The 18,692-nt window shown below is 39.5% G+C and overlaps 1 protein-coding gene across 5 annotated transcripts in view; it reads right to left on the bottom strand.

The window, feature by feature from the left end:
- The window catches only part of NCKAP5 (NCK associated protein 5), a 906,791-nt gene that overhangs the window by 77,619 nt on the left and 810,480 nt on the right, over positions 1-18,692 (bottom strand). For all 5 annotated transcript variants that reach the window (XM_087435078.1, XM_087435074.1, XM_087435075.1 and 2 more), the window contains one exon: positions 15,867-15,945. In XM_087435078.1, the coding sequence (XP_087291204.1) occupies positions 15,867-15,945 (79 nt within the window). The remainder of the gene's footprint in view (positions 1-15,866; positions 15,946-18,692) is intronic.

Raw genomic sequence — 18,692 nt, forward strand, 5'->3', positions numbered from 1 at the left:
CCCAAAGCTTTAAGAGACATTGCTATTACTTAGGAATGAAATCATTGTTTCAAAACTGCTTTCCCAATATTGTTCTGATGTAGACTCCTCAAATCTTATGGAAATATACTGAGAATAATTCTAAATCCTCTTCCCACATGAGACAAATGAGGCACATGGAGGAAGAAATAGCTTGTCTAGCATGATAATATTTGGAAAATGAATGTGCCTGCATTTTAAGAACTCAGGATTGTAGGGTTTTTTTCCTCCCTTTTTTTAAAGAGTATGGTGGAACTTCCACATGTAGAAAATGATGGATATCCTGGTTATTAAAGAGCTGGCTAAGAAGAAGGCAGAAAGCAAAGAGTTTGAGGGGATATGATTTTTAAAGGGGGGCATTCAGTAGGTGTCCCCTCAAAAAGTAGCTCACTTTTCAAGAGACTTGGGGCTGTCTTGGGATACCAGGAGATTCCTCAGTACTCGGGTAGTGTGCTGGACACAGTTGCTGGCCCATCCACCTTCCTGGGGACTTACTACTTGAGTGTGCCCCTGCTGAACTTCCAATTGCCAGTAACTGCATCTCTGCATGAAAGTGACAGCCCCAGAAGCAGCCCTGGACTAATCAGAGATGGGAGGTGGTGATGAACATCCAGTTCCCTCACTCCTCAGGTGGGAAAACTCTCAGACTTGGGTTCTATACCCTAGAGTTTCTCTCAGGTTAAGCTTCTGTCACCAACAGTGATAGCCAGGGACGGCAGCATGTGTGTGTGACCTGTGCAGTCACACAGGGCCTTGTGCTCTGCTGTCACCATCTTAAAATTCTTAATAACTTCTGAACAAGGGGCCCTGCCTTTTATCTTGCACTGGGCTATGCAAATTATGTGGCTGATCCGGTAGCAGCTGGCATGGTAACACACCTTTCATTGGCTAGTTTCCCTTCCCTGTCTGACTTCTCCTATTGGTCTTTCCTGTACTGCCTGATAATTTGCTTGTCCTTGAATCCTTTTCACAGGGTCTACCTCTGGTAGACCTCAAACTAGACTGTTGCAAATGTCATTGTAATCCTGAAAAACACTGTAAAGAATGAATGAAAGCCCTCCTACTAAAAAAAAAAAAAAGAAGCCCTCCTACTATTTTATTAAAATAGAACAATAATTCACATGGTTTTAATAGTCACTAAAAATAAAGTCACGGTTATACCATCTGTCGTTATCATACCATATAATATCTAAGAGGTTTTAGAAGGAAGTAATACCCACCTAAGCTTCCCACCTTCTCTGCATCACAGACTAAGTGCCCAGGTGAATCCAACATGCAAATATCTCCCTGAAGAAGTAGGGCAATAAACAGCAGCGGAGTTGACATTTAAACAATGGCTCTGCATGCCATCTGTTTTAAAGAAATTATTTGTCTTTGCCAGCATGTCAAGAAGAATAAGTCCACATAATTTAGGAGCTACTCAGGCATGTAAGTTCTTGATTATTTACAATGACAGTATTATCTATAGCCATCACTTTTTTTTTTTAGTAATGTCCAACAAAATTTTTAAAAAACAGGTCTGGGAAATTGACCTTTTTGTAGAGTCCAGTAACGAGGCAAGATATTAGAGTGATTCAATCTTCAACTAAAGTTTAAGAAAAAGATATAAATAAGGATTCTGATTCAGAGTCAGATCAGCTCAGCTCATCAAATCCAGAGCTCACGTATTCTCAATTTTTATATCCCTAGGGTCCAGTACAATGCTTGGAATGGAGTCAATGCCTAATAAATATTTAGTAACTGATTGAACTTGGTTTATGGCTGTGCCTTGAGGTTTGAGTACCAGAAAAATGAAACTAGCTCACCCCTACCTGTGAAGAAGCCATAGGTTTTTCCCATTTGCCCTTTCTTACAGACTGGAATTTATCAAATGGGTGTAACACCAGAGCATGAGGACCGTGTGAGAGGAAGAGGATGGAAGGCAGCAGGTTGGTCACAGGTTCAGGTGGGATCCTGCATGTGACTGGTGCTTGCGGTTCAGGACCTTTTGCAGTATGTGGGGGATGCAATACTTGAGAACTGCCTGGAGAAATAGAAGGTCATCTTAGGCCTTTCTCTCCCTGTGTGAGACTCATGTCCAGAAACTTCTAAGACCAAATCCATCTACCTTTAAGGCATGTTAGTCTTCAATATGAATCCTGTCACCACCTTGAATTGTGGCCATGAAACCTCACTGTGCCTCACTTCCCTCACCATTCAGAAAGATGATATCCAGGTTACTCAACAATTTGCTGCAATGGACTGATCCTGACTCTACTTCACCTTTCTCCTGGAACACACACTTTAGTGCAGTTTGATTGTTAAATGCAGCTGTCCCCAGAAAGGCTAGACTTTTTAGGCTACTCACTGGATAAGTAGTGAGGACAAAAGAGGTTATATAAACCTATTTTGAAAACATTTTAAAATTCAAGGTTGTGTCCTGATCAATTTCTGAACATGAAGTGTCTTTCTGACTACGTCATCTAAAAATCATTTTTTGTGAAAATTCTTTTGTCCCTCTTACATTACAACCCTTCCATATAAAAAAATCTGGATAGCACTTATGGATGAAAAAATGTAAAGTTTTGATTACTGCATGGAACACACTGATTTTGTACTAATGGGAGAAAATAAAGCCCTAGCACCTGGGGAGGCATGGGGGTAAATATGGGAGGGGAATTAATGATCTTTGTTTTTCACAACTGTTCCTGGAAACTTTTACCTCTTCCCAAACGAAACTCCCCATGCGACCTTTCCAAGCTGCTGAGAGGGCCTTGAATTCAAACTGACTGCTGAGCACATGATCCCACCTGACAGCAGCGACTCTGAGATAGTGAACGTGGCCCAGCTCTTGTACTTTCCACACAGAACACTTACAGATGTCATCCACACTCATGACATGGACGAACTGACGTCATGGACAAGCAGAGTGTTTGGAACTGACTGCGGTGCCTCTGAAACCAAGGACTGAACTGAATTATTTCAGACCAGACTGGGACCCCTAGGGTTGGAAGCCCCATGGTGCTATTGGAAGCCATTGGGTGCCTGTTAACCTGGACCGTCTGGCTGATGTATGTCCTGTTTGGAGTGCCTTAATGATAGCAAACTTTTTGTTTCCAGAAGTACTGTGTACTGACCATAGGAATGTCCTTCTTGTGTGTGTGCCCTTGTACCTTGTGTGTGTCGCCGACTATCACAACTCTGCCTCAGCTCGGGACGGAGGCATTCTGGTCAGCTTCAACTTTAGTTGAGAACTCCTAAAAGGAATCACTGAATTCAACACTACAGTTTGCTCTCACCCTGCTGTATGGAGCCCTCTGATAACAATTTTGCTGTAAAGATGCTTTGGACAGGGCCAAGGTGATAGTTGTGCAGGAAAGAGTTATCACAGCAAGGCAGAGTACGCTGACCCTTAGAAAGGCCTGCTTGCAAGGTTGGCCCTTCATTAGCATCTGGACACTTGGATTTTGAGGGGGTTCCCACCAACTCAGCTGATAAGAGTGGCTCCCTGTGCCTAAAATGTGGTTTATGCTGAACTCCTGCTTTCCTGCTGGGAATTGGGATTATAGTATGTGATAGTGCAGGTGATGACTGTGTGACCTGTTCTCAATAAAAATCCCAGGCTTTGAGTCTCTATGAGCTCAGGTAGTTAACAGGGCACATGTGTTGTCATAACTTGCTGCTGGGGGAATTTAACACATCCTGTGTGACACCACTGGGGGAGGACCCATGGAAGCCTGTGCCTGGTCACCTCCTGATGTTGCCCCCTGTGCTAGCTCCCTTTGCTGGTTTGGCTTTGCCTCCTTCCACTGTAATAAATCATAGCTGTGAGCACAACTTAAAAAAAAAGAAAGATGATATCAATAGCCACCTACACTTTATCCATAACTTTCTTAATAATAATAACTACAACAACAATGAAGACCAACAACTGAGTTCTGGCTAGCACCTGGCATAGTGTTAAGCACTCATATGCAAAAACTCAAGGCTCTCAACAGTACTTTCACGTAGACACTGCTATTATCTCCATTTGGCAGATGAGAGAATGGAGGCTTAGTGAGTTCGGGAACTTGCTCAAGATCACAGAATCTGTCAGGTGGCAAACAGGGAGCTGGAGTGTAAGCCTATGTGACTGCAAACCCCAGGCTGGGGCACTCTGTTGAGGCGTTGATGGAAGCACTCTCAAAAATGAAACTCCAGATAAACACATGGTGGTGACACTACTGTTATGAACGAGGTCTAAGTTCTGCCCAGAAATCATTGCATAAGGTTTGCTTTTTCTAGTTTACTTGGATCCTGTGATTGAAACCCCTGTCTTCCCACAGATTCATGAGAAGTGGGAACTTGACACGGACAGGTTATTTCAAAGTTCAGGGATACCCTCACTCCCTCAAAGAGTGTTAGAAGTTTGGGCCAGAAGACACATTAGAGAGTATCTAGAAGAAGTCCTTCATCTGATGATTGAGGAAACAGAGAGATGCAGCGTTTTGCACAAAGTCGTAAAATTCCAAACTGGACTTGGGACCCTGCCCCGGTCATTTCCTCAGTACACCGCCTCCTCCTTACCACTTTTCTCCTTTTAAAATCAGATTCAGTTGTAACCCAGCATATGAGAAATACTTTTATTTTTAAAATTATGTTACATAGGAAAGAGACTTGTTTTAAAGCAGAATTACACACAAATACTTTTCATACCAGGGAAACATTTTGACCACTGAGTGACGGTAAGTAACATCTTTGGAAACGCAATCCACTCATTCAGAAGCAGGGCAGTCGATGCCCTCTCCAAATGTGTTCTTATACACATAGGATTCCTTCCAAATGGGCACTGAAGGCAGAACACATGGCTGAGGTTCAAATGGGCAGAAAGTCATCTTAAAGTATATTTCCCTTCCATTTGGGAGTTGACACAATCGAGTTACAGGCAGAGACTGTTTATCACGGTGGCATGAAAGTCTCTCTTCAAATTCCTCCTGCTTTTATAATCAAACAATAACATCTCTGGAGTATAGGTTTTAGCTACATAAGAAACATATTGGAAATTGATTCAATGCTCCAGGCTTGGCGGTGACAATGTTTCATAACCTGGTAACCTCTCAGCTCGTTCTTCCCCCTTCCTGAAAAGCTTTTAGCGGCACCAGGGTGACAAAGCAAAGATAAAGCAAACATCATTCTTTTATCTGATCTTGTGCAAAATGAGTAGAGCAGGCACTGTACCACTGATAAGAAGATTGCTAAATGACTCTTCTCATATTCTATCAGTGGGCTGATGAAAGAAATTAAGACTGACATTGATAAGTTATTTTCTTAGGCGCTAACGTTTTCAAAAATGAGGGTTTCTCTTTAGAAGCAGTTAAGCCCTGGTTGTGTGTCTATGAATCCTTAAAAAGTGCCCAGATAAGCTCCAGGTAGTAACAGATTTACCGGGAGGCTTTCCTTTCTCTACTTCCCATTCTCTTTTTCTCTAGCAGGCCTCTTGAATAAAGATTCATTCAAGGCAAGCACACCCTGCTCCAGGATCACTTTTCCTCCCTTTTTTCTCTGTCACATATTTCATTACGTAACTCAATTTTCATCTCCATAATGTGCCGTAGCCCTCCCCTGATCTATCATTCTGGCACTTTATACCTCTCACAAGCTAAGGTATTTACTCAAACGTGCCAGACTTAATGCACACATCATTGGGAATCCCGGTGGACGGAGTGTGCGCATCACCTTAATTGAGGCGGGTTTTCATTAAGTATATGTGATTGAGGTCTTATAGTAGGGACAGTGCCTTCCAAGCTTGATTATGGGCTTCTGAAAAGCTACAAGCTCCTCTCTGGCAAGGTTTTTTTTTAAATCACTGCTGCTTCTCAGTCACTAATTTTTTATTACCTTCAGGCATAGGAAGAACTGCTGGGTTTGACAGCACTTAAGGCACAGACAGTTCAGCCTATCTATAATGCCTAGCCAACTCGGAATTATCTGTGGTAACATGGAGGGCAAAGAGATGAAAATTCAGGTGTTGCCCACAACCTCCGTTTCTAACTTACTCCTCTGACATCAGATGTGCTTCAGAATTGATGATGGTAACTGTAACTTTATATTAGTGGTTAGGGCTGTGTCCCTTTCTTTCTCTCTCTCTCTTCTCTTGGCTGATCTCTCTTCGAGAGATGGTAATGAGCTGATCAATGGGTAGGCAGAAAGAGGATGAGGGTGAGGGATGTATGGCGTAGATCAAAAGGGCCAATGGAAGGGCCATTCAGTCCGCAGATAATTAAAATTATACATAATTAAAGATAATTTTTATCTTTTTTAAAAAATTGTGAAGTATACTAGAAATACAGGAGTATATACAACAAATAGTTACATTTAAATCATTATCAACATAGAAGAATACCCACAACCCACCTTAACAACTCAAACAGTGTTTTTAAGCTACTCTTGTCGCCCTCTCTGATCATATCCTTCTCCGGCTACTACCCTTCCATAAGGTAACCACATTGGTGGATTTCATGCTACTCATTAACTTGTTGTGGTTTTTTTGTCTTTGTAGTAAAAAAATGTGACATTTTGATTACATCCAGGTGTAGGTACACATACGGAGGTATACTGGTTTATAATGTAAAAATTTGTAACTGTGGATACTAGTCAAAAAAGTTTGAAAGGCACAGCCCTAAAAAAACCCTTGGCAAGTATATCGGGGAATATATACCACAGCAACCATAGCAACATTTTAATAATAGCAAAAAATAGAAAACAACCCAAATATTCACCAACAGTAGAAAGAAAAAATAAATTTTGAAATATTCATGCTATGGAATACTATACAGCAGTTAAAATTAATGAACTGGAGCTGCATGTACCATTATAGATTCATGGCAAAAACAACGTTGATTGAAAAAAGCCATTTGAAGTAGAATACTTACAGTATGATTCTATTTGTATAATGAACAAAACTGAACAACAGTGTGGTTAGACCATACAAATAAGTGAATACTAAGTGAAGACCATATGACTACATATGCACACATATATATATATACACACATACATACATTCATACATATATACACTATTTCTTTATTCATCTGTCGACAGACACTTAGGTTGTTTCCATATCTCAGCTATTATGAATAACGCTGCAATGAACATGGGGGTACAGATATTTCTTCAAGATAGTGATTTTATTTCATACTATCATATGAGATCCAGCAATCTCACTTTTGGGTATATATCCAAAGGAAATAAAATCACTATCCTTAAGTGTAGATTTCCTTTTATTTATCTTGCTTGGAACTAATCTGGCTTCCTGAATCTGAAGGTTGGTAACTTTCTTCAATTCTGCAAAATTCTCAGTCATTAACTCTTGGAATATTGTGTTTACTCTGTTCATTGCATTCTCTCCTTCAGGAGCTACAATTAGATGCATGTGGATTTTATCACCTTTTACTTAATGTATTTTAACTTCTCTTTTATTTTTTATTTTTTTATTTTTTTTGTGTGAGGAAAATCAGCCCTGAGCTAACATCCGTGCTAATCCTCCTCTTTTTGCTGAGGAAGACCGGCTCTGAGCTAACATCTATTGCCAATCATCCTCCTTTTTTTTTTTTTTCCCTCAAAGCCCCAGTAGATAGTTGTATGTCATAGTTGCACATCCTTCTAGTTGCTGCGTGTGGGACGCGGCCTCAGCATGGCAGGAGAAGCAGTGCTTCGGTGCGTGCCTGGGATCTGAACCCGGGCCGCCAGTAGCGGAGCACGCACCCTTAACCACTAAGCCACGGGACCGGCCCTAACCTCTCTTTTATATTAGTCACTTCCTTGGTTCTCTGTGACACATTCTATGTAATTTTTCAACTCCGTCTTCTTGTTCAGTAATCCTTTCTTCAGTGGTGATAAATAATATCTAACTACTTTTAACTTTTTTGAAGTTCTTTTGTGTACTTTTTGAAATGACTGCTCATTTGTTTGTTCCTTTGTTAACTTTCATTTCCGTTTTTGTTTATATAAATACATTAAATGTTTTTATTTTATATTCTCTATTGGATAAGTCCCAATTCTGCAGTCTTTGCAGGACTTATTCTATAGCTTGTTTTTTCTGACACTCAACAATGAAGTAATTTTTTTCTGCTCATGTTACTAGCGATTTTCTATTGTGAGTTAATTTTCCTTGGAAATTTATCTGTATGTAAAGTTTAGAGTGGATGCCTCAAGAGAGGATTTGAGTTGTGTTCTTCCAGATTTCTGGGAGTACTATCAACCTGAGTCTGCATTTTTTTAAAACTTTCATTATGATAAATTTCAAATATTCTCAAACAGTGTAATGTATCCTCATATACCCACTGCCCAGCTTTAAAAATATTAATATTCTGCCATTCTTGTTTCATTATTCCCTCGCCCAGTTTCTTCTCTGGAGTATCTAAATACACAACTTGGACCATTTAAAAATTTCAGGCTGGGGCATTTAGGGGACACAAAGAGAGAATTAATGAGTTCTCTGATCCATATGAGTGTGAGCTAATGATTCAAAATCTTCAGAGGAGACTTTTTATCCTTTTTCTTTTTTTTTCCAGCTTGAGTCAAGACTGAGTTGAAGCTGAGTCAGGAGCTTATCCCCACCATTTTCCTCTGCAGGGTGGGTTGGTCGCCACCGCCCTTAGGAGTCCAGCTGTATGCTGAGTGGGGAAGGGGTGATCTAACGTCTCACCCTACTCACGTCCCAGGCTTTCGTTACATCAACAGATTAGCTCCTTAACACCAGGCTCCAGGTAGGGTGACCGACTCTCCCAGTTCATCCAGGTCTGAAGGGTTTCCTAGGATGCAGTGCTTTCAGTGCTAAACCAAGAAAATTCCAGGCAAACTAGGACAGTTGGTCCCCCCAGCTCTAGGTCATCAGAGACTAGCACATACCCCTTGGGCAAATGCTAGCTACAGCACTCTCTCTCCTATGGATGTAAGCTTTCTTGCTGTCCCTAGCCTCTGATGAATTCTTTGCCTGCAGCTCAACCATGCATTTAAGAAAATACGTATATTTTTATATTACATCCTATACTTTTAGATGTGGCATTCTGTGAAAGGATGTTGAAATTCTAATTTGAAATATTGGCAGATAAAAGGAAGTCTCTGAAGATTTACTTTTTAAAATTGAGCCCATATTTTAAAATGTATCATATGTCACATAAAAATCTATATTTTTGCTTCTGGTGAAAAATGGAAAGACTTGGCTACATAGGACCAGCCTTCTTCTACAGTGACACCTGGAATTGAAAGTAGCTGCTCCCCCAGGATGGGTTCTGTTCTCTCCCTTCCTCAAAACTCCCATCACTCGTGTAATATATGCATGTGCATGGCAAGTCTAGCCTATCTCACTCATTGACCCAGGGGCTTATTTGAGTTTGCAACCCCTGACCAAATGATCTACAAAGGGATCCTTGCTCTCTGGCGCCTGCAAGGTGACCAAAAAAGAACCTAGCCACTATTTAGCATTCTTGGGTTTTATTTAACTTTACTTCACAGCTATGAACTCATAGCTGTTCAAACCTAATAGAGTTTGGATGTTGGCTCCACTTCATACTTGCCATGTTGCTAAGCAAAGTATGTAACTTTTCAGGACATCTATTCCCTCGTCTGCAAAGGGTGACTGTAATACCTATCTTGCAGGATAAAACAAGGCAACATGCATAAAACACTTTGATCAGTGCCCGGCATATAGAAAGCTCTATATAAAGTAGTATAAAGTATAAAGCTCTAATAAAGTAGTAATAAAGAGTAGATATTAGTATAACACATATCATCATCTTACTTCTTTCAGAATTTTCTGTCACACTGGGCAGCTTTCTGGTTCAGGGGCTGAGGCACTCTGCTGTTTGACTTTGTTTGACTCCTCCCCATTCCTTACTCTGCCATAAGTCACACATACATTCTTATATTTACTTTAAGTGAATTAACTGCCTTTTAAGAAATTGAGGGAACTGTGCAAAAAGAGGCCTCTGTACAGCTATTTCAGATTCTTCAACCTTGTACTTAAGAGGAACAGACCTTGGGAAAATGTGAGAAAAAAGGCAAAACTTATTTAACGTGTCCACCCATTACCTGTTGGGTGGGCCCTTTCCCCTTCTAGCAGCTGGCTTAATTCATGCCACCCCCCAGGGCTTCAGGTCTGCCTCTGCTCTGGCAGCTGAGCTCCCCCATCTGAAGAACACCAACCTCACCTTTCCTAAACCTCAAACCATTCCTTCTTGTGCTTCTCAGTGCCTGGCAGGAGAATGTACCAGCATCATGACTCATTCCTTTAGGGTCTTGCTGGTGCTGAGCTGAGACATGCAATGTTGCTGTCAGTGACACTCAACGTGTACCCTTTCCAGAGATCAGCTGTATTACAACAAGCAACTTGAGAACCTTCACCCAAAGGAGTCACCAATGGGAAGAAAATTCAGATACATTCTGATAGGCTTCCAGGAGAGATATTTTCGCGCAGGGAGCCCTTTGGCAACCCTTAAATATTCCTGGCTGTGCACCCTTTTACATGAATACATGACTCTATTCATCACAGCACACCACTCATGAGGAAACAGTATGGTGACTAGCACATTTGGCTGGTCCAAGGCTAAGGGAGAGAAAATGAAAACGTGTTTTTATTTTAAAAGTCTAAACGTGAGCATCATAGTGACTGGATGGCCACTTCTTATCATGTTGGTCTTCTTTTAAAAATCTCCACAGTTATGTATTGTCTGTAGGATAAAGTTCAAACATCTAAGTTTGGCTTTCAAGGTCTCCACAATCTGGTCCCATCATACAAAACCAACTCTATCTGAACCTCATCCTCAAAATGCACCCTCTACTCTAGCCAAGCTGGTCTTTCGCAGACTCCCCTGCCCCACAGTGTGCCGTATTCCTATCTGCAGGCCTCTGCTCTTGCTGCCTCCCTTTAGTTGAAGGACACCTCTCTCCTGTTTCCTGATGAAATCCTACCCCTTAGGACAGTGGTTCCCAACCTTTGCTGCACGTTGGAATCACCTGCCAGATACAACGTTCTTCCTTTGGAGTTTGTCACTTGCAGTTATAAGTGGGTGAACTCAAGGCAGCCACAGTGGAAATTTCCTTGCCCAAGCTATTACACTCTAGTACCTCTTAGATGCCATTTTGTGTGTTTGGAAATGCAGAAATATCATCATCCTGGGAAGTATTAATATGAGATCTAAATTATGTAAAACCATTCCATCCTCTTCCTCATCCATAGCCCATATTATTTAAACGTTTTCAGTTCAGGGCCAGTCTCTTAGTAGTCAACAGAACATTATCTATCCAAGTGTTTGGATAGATACTGAGAACATTTGTACTTCCCACTCACATTTTGTTTTGATCATCAGTAGCTCATCCTCTCTACAATTAAGCCTAAATATGTCAGCATACTATTCAAAAATGTGGCATTTGACTCAAATAGACTTCCAGTCAAAAAGCTGTGAGATATGCTTTAGTTTTATTTTTAATATGAATGTCATTCCCTGCACATTAAATTTTTAAACTTTTTCAAATTTTCTCAGTGGGGAAAATTAGTAATAATCTTGAAACAAGACAGATAATTTTCAAGGACTTTAATTGATTGGCAGCTACAGTATTGGAAGCCCTGGTGCCCTATTAGTTTTATTTTTAATTTTAGAGAAAGGAAAATTCTAGATGCATTGTATTGCACAGAAGATTTATTTGAGCATCTATGTACTTTGCGGGTAACAAATTATATATTTAGTCACATATATGGTGGTGGCAAACCAATCCAAGTTCAATACATTTTCTCAGAAAGTTACTCAAGGTTAACTGTACAAATAGAGAGCAGTGGTAGCTCAGATCATGTGAAACAGAAACTAAGCATAAATCATTGAAATTAATGATATCTTTCCCAACAACTCTCCTAATTTATTTTCTTATGTCTTTCTTAAATGACAGTGAAAATTTGTTTGTGTTCCTACCAAAGAGATAATCTTGATAGGGGGTGGGCAGCAGGCTGAGATTGCTACATGTCTTCTAATATTAACTCTCCCTTTCTTCCAGAGTTAAGAGAACCTGTGTTTTTTTTTTTGTTGGACATATGGCCTCCTGCCTGGAATAATGTCACCATCCTATATGAGTAAGGACTGGCCAGTGGACTATTAGCAGAAGGGATGGGTCAACGGCCGGGAAGTGTTCTTAAAGGGATGAACCATATCCTTCCTCATCCCTCTTCCTTCCTGCTGGTTAGAAAGTGGACATAAGGGATGGTTTTCAACAGCCATCTTGCACCACGAAGATGGGAATGGAAACCATATGAAGCAAAGAGACAAGATAGGAGGAGCTTGGCACTGTGCTATCAGCCTGGACCACCTCCCTCTGGACTATTATATGCAACAGCAAGAAATTTCTGTTCTTAATTAAACCACTGTACTTTGGAGTTTCTTTCACTTCTGTCTGAACCTAATCCTACTCGTACTAATAATTAGAGGAAACCATATTAGATTAAAAAATAATTGTGGTCTGGATAATTCAAACTGTATAATCCATGTATAGATAACTGTTAACCATATTGTATTAGAGCTCTAATACAATAAAGTAGGTTCCAGAGTTCCTTGCATTCAGAAGAGATAACCATCTATTCTCCATTCAATTCTGCTTGGCTTCTTTCTCAAACTCCTCAAAAGACATTTTCTCCTCTTACAGGAATTTCCAAATCCCCTGTCTCCATTTAGGGGATTATTTTTGATGCTATCACTGGCTGATGTTTTTAATATGAGACAGTGTTTTTGAATTCCTACTGATCACTTAATCCTATTAGATAATTAGTATAACATAGGGTAAATCTATTATAGTTGCATAGCAGGAAATAACAATTAGAAATATGGTATTTGTGTTAATACTTCTATTAGGTTAGGCTAGTCATTTGCTTGTTACTTATTAACATGGAGGTCTGACATTCATTAGGACAATTTTAGAGAAAAAAATCTAGTTGTATTATCTTACTTAATTCAAGAATCTTGAATTTCAATATACAGCAGGTTTAGTTAACAATACATTGTCTTGTAATCAACTCATAACATTTTGATTAAACCAACATGACTATCCTTAACTACGGAAATGCAAACATTCAGATTCATAAATTTCCTAATTGTTCTTCTTTGTCAAAGACATTAGCTGATATTTGGTTAGAAGAAGAACATACTTAGATTTGCTCAGTTGCTGTGACCAGAAATATTCTCTGGTTATAAAATATGGTGAGGATATGTGGCAACACTTAGTCTAGACAAAATGAAAAACATTGGAATTATCAGGGGCTAAAAAATATATTCTCAGTCATTCTTATGGAATAAAGATAACCACTTGACTTGTTGAGTCTTATTTAATCTTGAAATGAGTAAACTTTTTAAAAGGTCTATGGTGATTTTTTTTTTTTTTTTGGTGAGGAAGATTGGCCCTGAGCTAACATCTGTTGCCAATGCGCCTCTTTTTGCTGAGGGAGATTGGCCCTGGGCTAACATCCATGCCCATCTTCCTCTACTTTATATGGGATGCCACCACAGCATGGCTTGATAAACGGTGCATTGGTCCCCACCCAGGATCTGAACCCACGAACCCTGGGCCCCCGAAGCGGAGCAAACAAACTTAACTGCTATGCTGCTGGGCCAGCCTCTATGGTGATTTTATTAATTGGCTAACCCAGGGAACATTCTCAACCCTGTTCTCCCTGCTACCTCATGCAATAGAGGCTGGAAACCATCATACTGACTTTCCCAGCATCCTTTGCAGCTAGGATTGGCTTTATGATCTGATTCTCACTGATGACATGTAAGGTAGAGTTTACGGGGGAAGATTCTGAAGGAGCTTTTCCTCTTCCTTATACTTTGTGCCTTGAATGTAGATGGGATGCCTAGAGTGGCAGGAATCAATTTGCAACCAGAGGAAACAAGCATGAGGACAAAAAGCCAGGGCTTTTGATAACATTGTTGAGCTGCTACACCTCATTCATGTTTCCCTTCCTCCAGACTTTTAATTATATAAGCTGATTAAATGATTCTATTACTTAAGAATTGGCTAGTCAGTTTTTTTGTCGTTATTGTTACTTGCAGCCAATAGCAACTTATTCATATAGTTCTCTACCAGTTTGAGGAGATGAGTCTACAATTATGTGAAGACCAAGTCAGCTCTCTGTCAGAAACATGGTCCAAATTTACTTTCATGAGAGTAATGTAAATTAGCACTTGCCAACAGAACTTTGTGTGATGACGGAAATGTTCACATAGACCATATAGAATAGAATACATGGCCACTGAGCACTTGAAATGTGGCTAGTACAATTGAGGAATTGCATTTCTAATTTTATATAGTTTTAATTAATTTAAATTGAACCTGAAATAGTCACATGTGGCTACCAGCTATCATTTCGAACAGTGCAGAGCTAAAGAATTGCTATACTATTAAAAAAATTAGATTGCTCTAGTTCTCTTGAAAAAAATGCAGCCTCTAACTTTATATATGTTATTTTACAAGCCCAAGAACATCTCATTATGGAAAAATGATGACTCAGTGGGGCTTTACATAGTGTCATGTTTGAAGATTGTTAATATTTAACTTGCATATTAGCTAACTACGCAGAACTGATAACAATTTAAACTTTTTACATTGACAACTATAATAAAGGATGTCTTTTTGGAATACTAATCTTATTCAGACTACACTAATTCAGCTGTTTGTTAAGACTTTTCTATTCCCAATTATGAATGAAAAGAATAATAATTGTGTGCCAGTCTCATTAAGCTGTGAGGGTACAATAACTCTCTGAGATAAACTGTAAATTATAGCTTGAAGAAGACTGCTGGGTATGCTGGAAAATCAGCCGCAAAGTATACCAATATGGCGCCAAGAGTGGTGAGATGCTGAGAACTGGCAGCCAAAGGCACTCCAGTGAAAAGAAAGGAGAGGGGATACTGATTATACCAGAAACCAGAAATCTGTGGGGCTGTCATGCCCTAGAATATGGTGTTCAATACTATCTACTACACCCTAATGTGACTGGAAGAAATGATTCCCTCATACCTTGGTATCTTCTGGAAAACTAAACAATCAGCATGCTTACATTCCTGGTTATTTTTAAAACCTGAAGAACAACTAATTCTTCAAGTGCCCAAGGTGGTCCAGAGCTGTTAAACTTATCACTTCTTCTATCTCCTGACAAGGATCACAGTCACAGACAGCTACTCCATCACCAGTTCCCTCCCAGCTGCTGAAAACAGGTCAGCAAAGTCCTTTTGTGTTGGGAACCTGAGTTCATTCAATTTAGGTTTATGCACAATTTTAAGAAATAGCTGACAAGCCCAACTTATTTCAGAAACACGACTATTTACAATCAGGGTTCTAACAGAAATGATGAAGAAAATGAGTTGAAGATTTTGGCAAGCCATATATACTTAATCTATTTGGTTCTACGTGTAAAACATATTCAATTAAAAAAATATTCAATTTAAGAAAACCACCACCCCACATTTCTAACCAATAGTAGTTGCACAAGGTTCTTCTCGAGACAATTATAGAAACTGGATCCATTCAAAGTTGATTTTCTCCCCAGAGAGAAATTATTTACACTCAGTATCATTTTCACTTTACATTGACAAGTACTCACTTCTCATCAGTTTGCATTGCATTCCTTTGCAAACACCTATGTTTCCTTCATAGGTTCTGCTTTGACCTACTTATTTTGTGGCAGTTTCCAATGTCTAAGAAGATTAAAGTAACCACGTGTGAGAAGTTAAGATGCAGTCCTGATATAAGGAGGCATAAGACATGATCTTTAGGAATACACCATGTCTGAAAGAAGGTCGCACGTAGAAAATATCTTAAAGATGTATCAAGACACAACTTTTTACCTATGATGTGGCTCTGAAATGCAGAATCTGCAATTGTATCTTCTTCATCCTCTTGCAGGTTTTCATTTGCCTTTTTTATCTGTAGCAACAAGAAAATACTGTAAGTTCTTATTTATTCTATTAAATAGATTGTTTGCGATCCTCAGAATAATGGTACATTCTATAACAAACTTGTGTGTGTGTGTGTGTGTGTACACATATACATATGTATTTTCTTCATTCCACTTTCCCCCACTCTATCACTTGGCTTTATTACAAGTTTTAATGATAAGAGCATATTTTCAGGAATATAACCCCAGCTCTGAAAGTGAGAATTTACAGGGTACCTAATTCTACAGAAGATTTTGGAGATAACAGCTTTGGTTTTTAATACTTAATAAAGTCAGTAACACAGAGCTGTTAGGAAAATTAAAGTCTAAGGAAATGTAATTCCTCTAGAGATAGTGACTTCCACCACAAGTCATTTTCATAAGAATAAAGAAATATACTTAGATCTCCTGACCCTTTCCTAAAATATAACTCTCTAAGAAAATGTTTATTTTTTTTTCTTCTTTCCATAATGAAACATAAGGTGACTATGACGTATCCTCAGTGAACTAGAGCAGTGACATAGTTATCTAGATTTTTCAGGTCAAAAACATTCCCCTTATATTTCAGCTGGAATATCCAGATGCTGAATGGTGTAGCATCAAAGAGAACTCTAGAGAGAATCTAATATAGTCACAGTATTTTACAAATGAGAATTCTGAGATCCAGCAAGTTTTTATTTATTTTTTTTTATTGAGGTCACATTGGTTTATAACATTATATAAATTTCAGGTGTACATCATTATATATTGACTTCTGTATAGACTACATGGTGTTCACCATATTTTCTTAAATATATTGTAAATGGCAACACTGGAACTAAAACCCAGGTCCCCTACTTCCCAATCTAGTAGCAGCAGTAGTAACACTATCCTCACCAATCCCAATAATAATAAAAACAGCAAACACTTGAACTCTACATAGCAGGTGCTGTTTAAGCTCTTCACACCTATGATCTCATGATCCTCAGAACAATGCTACAAGGTAAGTGCTATTGTTAGCTCTGTTTGAGAGCGAAGGACCTGAAGAAACAGACAAGATAAGCAATCTCCCAGGTGATGGAACCGAGATTCAAACACAGCAAATCTGGCTTCAGATTTGTGTTCATTTGGGGAAACTTTGTTATTCTCAAATTTCCACTTGACTATGCCAGTGTAGACTTGGCCTCAATATCAAGACAGCTTGTGGTCTTTGGCAGAATGACCCTAAAGAGCTCTTTTAAAATATATCCCAGCGAGTCACCTGAGCAGCCAATGATAACAATGTGAACTGCGCAATGAATGCAATGGGGGTTCTGCTTAGGCACGTACATTAAAGGTTGTCAGTGGATTTGCTCAGGGGCTCGAGTTAAATGCCAAGAAATCATGATTTTATACTCGCAACGTAGAAAGTCTTATGGCTGCATACTGACCTTGAGCTAGATTTAGCTTTCTACTTTTTACCTCCTATTTTTCATATTTAATAGAATAAGGCCAATTATTTACATTTTACGACTGTGGTTCCAATATTAGAATGTAATTGATGCTTAATCTGTACATGCTGATAGCCAGAAGATGGCAAAGTCAAGACAGTATGTAGATGACTACCTGCACCCTCACAAGGAGAGAGTGTTGAGGGTTGACTACCAGAGGCCATGCTTCATCACTTTCTTTCCCTGTCAGCTGTCTGCCCTGCAGGCACTGCCCTATTAGCATCTCCAGAGGAAGAAAGTTAGGTAATGGGGGAAAAAAGACTTCACCAACAAGCTCTGTTTCTAGTAGTGCACATTTAAGGATGGCAGAGGGGAAAAGTGGAATGAGCATCAGCAAGGCTAACGTGTTACTTATTTGCCTTCCAAGGTTCACCTACCTCAGTGATCTCTTTGTGACAAGGCTACCAAAAGACCCACCAAGGAAAGGATACCCCAAACACCTTAATTTCCATTAAGAATCCAACAGGAACTTTCTATCCTTAGTTATAGAAACATCAAGGAAATCTATTTATATCTTCAGCCCGTTCTAGCTCTTATGACAATATGTTCCATATTTCCCCCACCTGTTATATAAAATAGTATTTCCTTTGGGTTTTTCAAAATCCACCAATTTTAAACTTGAAGGGGTGTCTTGCTAACCTGCTGGAATGTGGGTGAATCATCATCTCCATCAGCCTAGGAAATTCTAACCTAAAGAATCCAATACTTAGAACAAGATTCTCATCTTAGAGATAAAGGAAAAGAGTCTCAGAGAGGGTTAGTGATCTGTTCAAGGTCACAAACGATTTCAGTTTTAGAGTGGGCTCTCCTGACCCCTATTCATTGCTATAATTCAATTTTCCAGAGCACACCATATTGTTACAGTCATCCTTTCCAGACCTTCTCAAGAACTACTATCTTTCTTAGTGCCTGGCAGTTAGATATGTAGGCAGTATTCCAAGTATATATAAGCTATATTTTTATTTAAGAGTAGCAAAAATTTTCCGCGTGTGTGTATGCAATGACACTGCTTCGCTTCCCTACTTGTTCCCTAACCCTCTGCGGAAATTCACCACCACCTTTCTCCAAGTATCATATTCAAGAAAGGAAACAAAGCCATCGGGCAGTCCCACCTGTCAGCTCCTTGTCAGAATTTTTCTAGGGCTTTATGTGCTGAACAGCAAATGCTAAATGTGACCTCTGGGGATTTATCAGAGGAACTGGGCTTCTAGACAAGGCCCGTAGTTCTTTGAGCTCTCCTGGGCTAATGACCCATGAGGAGCACATGA

This window comes from Ceratotherium simum, chromosome 9 (assembly GCF_057802395.1).
Source record: "Ceratotherium simum simum isolate JZ-2026a chromosome 9, ASM5780239v1, whole genome shotgun sequence".
NCBI lineage: Eukaryota > Metazoa > Chordata > Mammalia > Perissodactyla > Rhinocerotidae > Ceratotherium > Ceratotherium simum.